Source organism: Microtus ochrogaster, chromosome 1 (genome assembly GCF_000317375.1).
Source record: "Microtus ochrogaster isolate Prairie Vole_2 chromosome 1, MicOch1.0, whole genome shotgun sequence".
Taxonomy (NCBI): Eukaryota; Metazoa; Chordata; class Mammalia; order Rodentia; family Cricetidae; genus Microtus; species Microtus ochrogaster.
Window position 1 is genome coordinate 45,753,084 of NC_022009.1, and position 4,464 is coordinate 45,757,547.

The window sequence follows — 4,464 nt, forward strand, 5'->3', positions numbered from 1 at the left end:
ACACCTTGGCTCTGTCCTCACCTGTGCAGGAGACCAGAGGAGTCAAAGGGGCCTGGGTACTTCATCCAGTGCTCTGGAATCCCGAACTCTGGGGTATAGCCTGTTTCCCACACTCACCAGCAGATGCCCAGGAAGACCGCCAGCTGCTTTCCCAGATGTCCCACATCAGGAGGGGGTGATGATCAGATGTGACTGGTCCATAGAGCAGAACCAGCAGTGCTGAACTTATATCTGTCCCAGACTATGATTGCCACGTGGCTTATGCTCCCTGAAACATGAACCTATCCCAGGTGGCCTTTTCAGAAACTGAATGCGGAGAGGGAAACCTGCCCAGACCCTTGAGGGAAGGGGCAGGACATGCGCCCTAGACTGGTGCCTCCCAGAGATGAGAGAATCGTGGGCTGAGGAGAACTATGTCTTGCTGTACCCAAGACAAGGTCTCAGAAGCCCCCAATCTGCCTCTCAGACTCCCCAGCAAGAGTCTCTTCTCACTCTATCACCCCATTCCAAAAGAGAAGAGGGGTGGTGGTCTGTGAGCTCAGAGAAGCCCTGCTTTAGGATAAAACCATATGAGTGGGACCCCCCCAGTCAGGTATGTTCAGGGAGATTTCTCTAGTCCATCTGAAAGACCCTACCAGGAGGGCTAGGAACAATGGGAGTCTGCAGGTTTCCCTCAGGTGGGAAGTGCTGGGGTGTATACCCCATCCACCGAGAAGCTGAGAAAGTCCCTCAGCCAGAGGGAGGGGAGACACATTCCCAGGGGACTCTGTTCTCCGAGTTAAGGTACACTCGGGGCTCCAACTGCAGCTGCCACAGGTCCTAAGAAGGGTTCCCGGGCAGAGACCTCGGAAACCCGGTGGCGAGGGCAGGCGCCTACCTGCGCGCCCTCTGGGCCACTTGCCCGGCGGTCGACTTCTCGGGACAAGTTCCTTGGCCAGTGAAGAGCAATCGGCAAGCGCCCACCCTCCCCGGACGCCAGAGCGGTCTCCAGCCCGGAAAGTTAGGCAGCTAGTCTCTTCTGGGAGGGCAGCGCACGGGACGCAAGCAGCTGGAGCTGCGGTATCCGGCTGGGGTTCCAGCACCCCAGAAAAGCCCCTGCGATTGCTGGGGTATTCTAAGCAGTGCAGCTTCCGGGCGCTACCCTTGGGGTTGAAACCTTGTCCTGGAGGGGGTCACTGTGAGTTGTAAGGAAGCGGGACTTGTTCAGGGTCTCGGGGACCCCAGGTCAAGGTGCCTCCCCGCCCCGCGCGGCCCCTGAACCCAAGTCTCCAGCGGTGCGCCGCGCACAGAGACAGATTAGAAGGTCTCCACCGCCGTGGCGGGGCCGACCAGAACCCCACGTTGTTGGGGAGTTACCCCGCACCTCTAAAAAGCCTCAGCAAACGTTCCCGGTTGGAAGTACGCACTTTACGCGTCCGGGCGCCTCCGCGGTGAGTCGGGCCGCCGCGCTCCGGGTTCGCGAAGGTGGCTCAGTTCGGGCGCTCCAGTCTCGACGTTCCCGGGGCAGAGAGCAACGTCCGGGGACGAACGGGACGGGTGCGCCCGGCGGCCGGGGCTGTGCCGGGCGAGGCAAGCGGCGAGAGGGGAGCGCTCCCGCGTTCAGGCAACAGCTACCCCTAGTGGGAGAGCCGCCCGGGGCCGGCGCCGCCCCGCGCCCGATGCCCCGCGCCCAGCGCCCGCAGCGCCCTGCGCCCAGGGCGTCTGGGAGCCGGCCGGGGGCGAGGCTCGGCGTCTCTTGCCTCGACTCTCCGGGTCTCCCAAGCCAGGCACCAGCCCACTCTCGGGTCCTGCCCTCTGCACCACCGGGCTGGAGCAGAGGGGACGCTGACCCGGGAACCGTGGCGCCCGGCGGGAACGAGATGGGACGGGGCGGTCGCGGCGCGGATTGGGGCGGCGCGCAGCAAGCTCGGGCAGCAGCGGGGGGCGCAGAACGCGGTGTGCGTGGCGGGGCGGTGCGGGGGGCGGCCGTGTGCGAGGCGCGAGTGTGAGCGCGCGCGGGAGGCGGGCGGACGGGCTGCGGCAGTCGAGCGGCGCCCGCGGGCGAGCGGGGAAGGCGGCGGGAACCCAAAGTTGCCTCCTCGCGGGCCCGTGTCCCCGGCGGGGCTGCAACCGGGGGGCGGCCGAGAGGCGGCCGCCGACCTGGACTCCTGCGGTACCTGGGCAGCGACCCCGCACGAGCGGCAGCAGCGTGGGCGGCGTTGGCGGCGGCGGCGCGCGGGAAGCGAACCGGAGCTCCGGCGCGGCGCTGCGGCCGCCAGGGAACTCAGCTCAGGTGCGCGGAGAGAGGGGCGCGGACTAGGGCCCGCCCGCTGGAACCTGGGCTGTCCGAAGCGCTTGCGCCGGCTAGACCACTACCACCCTCGACTGCTCCGGCCCTGGAATCGGGCTCCTGACCCCTCCAGCCGCAGCGGCTCCGGGGTCCCCCACCCCTGAGAGCTGGCTGCGGGCTCAGGCCCGCCCCTGCCAGCCTTGGGACGCACCGCTCCACCCTCAGCCAGCCTGCGCCGGCCCTCGACCCAGAATTTCTGGGGCATTGGCCGCGCCTCTGGGTGATCCCTCCGGGCTCAAGTTGCAAGGGGGCGGGCCCCGGCCGGAGGTGGAGTCTCCCGCCAATTCAAGCTTTGGCTATAAATTGAGCTCCCTGCGCCATCGAAGACCAGATGCCTCGCCAGGCCGCCTCGCGGTTGGTGGTGGGAGAAGGTGAAGGACCCCCGGGGGCTTCGGGGCCCGCGGCCACCATGCTCCGCTCCCTGCTGCTTCACTCTCTGAGGCTCTGCTCCCAGACCGCCTCGTGCCTCGTGCTGTTCCCGCGCTTCCTAGGCACAGCCTTCATGCTCTGGCTTTTAGATTTCTTGTGCATCCGCAAGCATTTCCTGCGTCGTCGTCATCCTGACCACCCCGAGCCCGAAGTAGAACTCAACAGTGAAGGCGAGGAGGTGCCCCCCGACGACCCACCCATCTGCGTATCAGACGACAACCGTCTGTGCACCCTGGCCTCTCTCAAGGCCGTGTGGCATGGCCAGAAGTTGGATTTCTTCAAGCAGGCCCACGAGGGTGGCCCTGCACCTAACTCAGAGGTCATCCGGCCTGATAGCTTCCAGAGCCAGCGCATCCTTGACTATGCTCAAGGGAGCCGCCCACTGGTTCTCAATTTTGGCAGCTGTACCTGACCACCGTTCATGGCGCGAATGAGCGCCTTTCAGCGCCTGGTCACCAAGTACCAACGTGACGTTGATTTTCTCATCATCTACATCGAGGAAGCCCACCCATCCGACGGCTGGGTCACCACAGATTCGCCCTACACCATCCCACAGCACCGCAGCCTGGAGGACCGTGTCAGTGCGGCAAGGGTACTGCAGCAAGGTGCACCTGGCTGTGCTCTGGTCCTGGACACCATGGCCAACTCCAGCAGTTCCGCATATGGTGCCTATTTTGAGCGCCTCTACGTCATCCAGAGTGGCACCATCATGTACCAGGGAGGCCGTGGCCCCGACGGGTACCAGGTGTCTGAGCTTCGCACTTGGCTGGAGCACTATGATGAGCAGTTGCATGGTACTAGGCCACGTCGATTCTAAATAGCCCAGGGACAAGTGACTGACGTTGGAGGGCTAGGCTTTCAAAGTCCACATGCCAGTGCTACAAATGAAGTCAAGAGTATCTGGGTGCCCATGCCGCAGATACGCACAGCCACAGAACTCTGGCTGGCTGAGTCTGGCTCTCAGCCACCTAAAGACTCTGCTATAGTGACTCCCATTCGTACCTGCTTGGCTTGCTCTAGGGAGCATTGCTGTGGCTGGCAACTTTGTCCCTGATGGAGTATACCTGCTGGACTTTCTCACACCTGCTCCCAGCGCTCTTTCAGCAAGGCAGGACAGTGACTGCCCAGCATCTCACAGCTCTGACTTATTAGCCACGCCCGCGCGCCCTGAGCGCAGCTGGGTTCCAGCAGCGCCACAGGCTCTTGCTAGTTGCCTGGCACCCACCTGTCGCGCGCGCAGGGAGTCCTACTGCTTTTGTGTTTATTTGTTGTCCCTGAGTTGGGGGAGGGACTCAGGGTAGGGAAAGGGTGGGCAGAGTATTTTCCCCGCCTAGCTTTGGGTGCACTGGAGTCCAGCTGCTGATGACGAACCGTCTCTAACTGGACTTGTCCACGGGACGGCTCTGAATTGCAGGGGGGGCTCTAAAACAGCGCCTAAAGTAAGAGGGGGAGAATGCTCTGGGTTCCAACGGAACCGCCAAAAATGGGGTGGAAGAGGGACCAAAGGAAGTGGCTTGAGGTATCAGCCCCAGAGGAAGGCTAGAACTCCTTGGAGAAGGGGTAGGGGGTTAGTTAGTTCGAATAAAGGGGGATGGGGAGAGCCTGGGAGCCCTAGGCAGAGAGCCGCGATTGGGGGCGGGGGGTGAAGAACTGTCAATGAGTGTTGTGTTGGAAACATTCCTTGTGTATAAACTTTTAAACTACAA

General features: G+C 63.1%; 1 protein-coding gene across 1 annotated transcript; it reads left to right on the forward strand.

Annotated features, from left to right (window-relative positions):
* Positions 1-2,660: 2,660 nt before the first annotated feature.
* Dio3 (iodothyronine deiodinase 3) lies at positions 2,661-4,003 on the forward strand. Its single transcript, XM_005372488.2, has one exon. It carries the CDS (start codon positions 2,661-2,663, stop codon positions 3,573-3,575), a length of 915 nt encoding a protein of 304 aa, XP_005372545.2. The 3' UTR covers positions 3,576-4,003.
* The last annotated feature ends 461 nt before the right edge of the window (positions 4,004-4,464 follow it).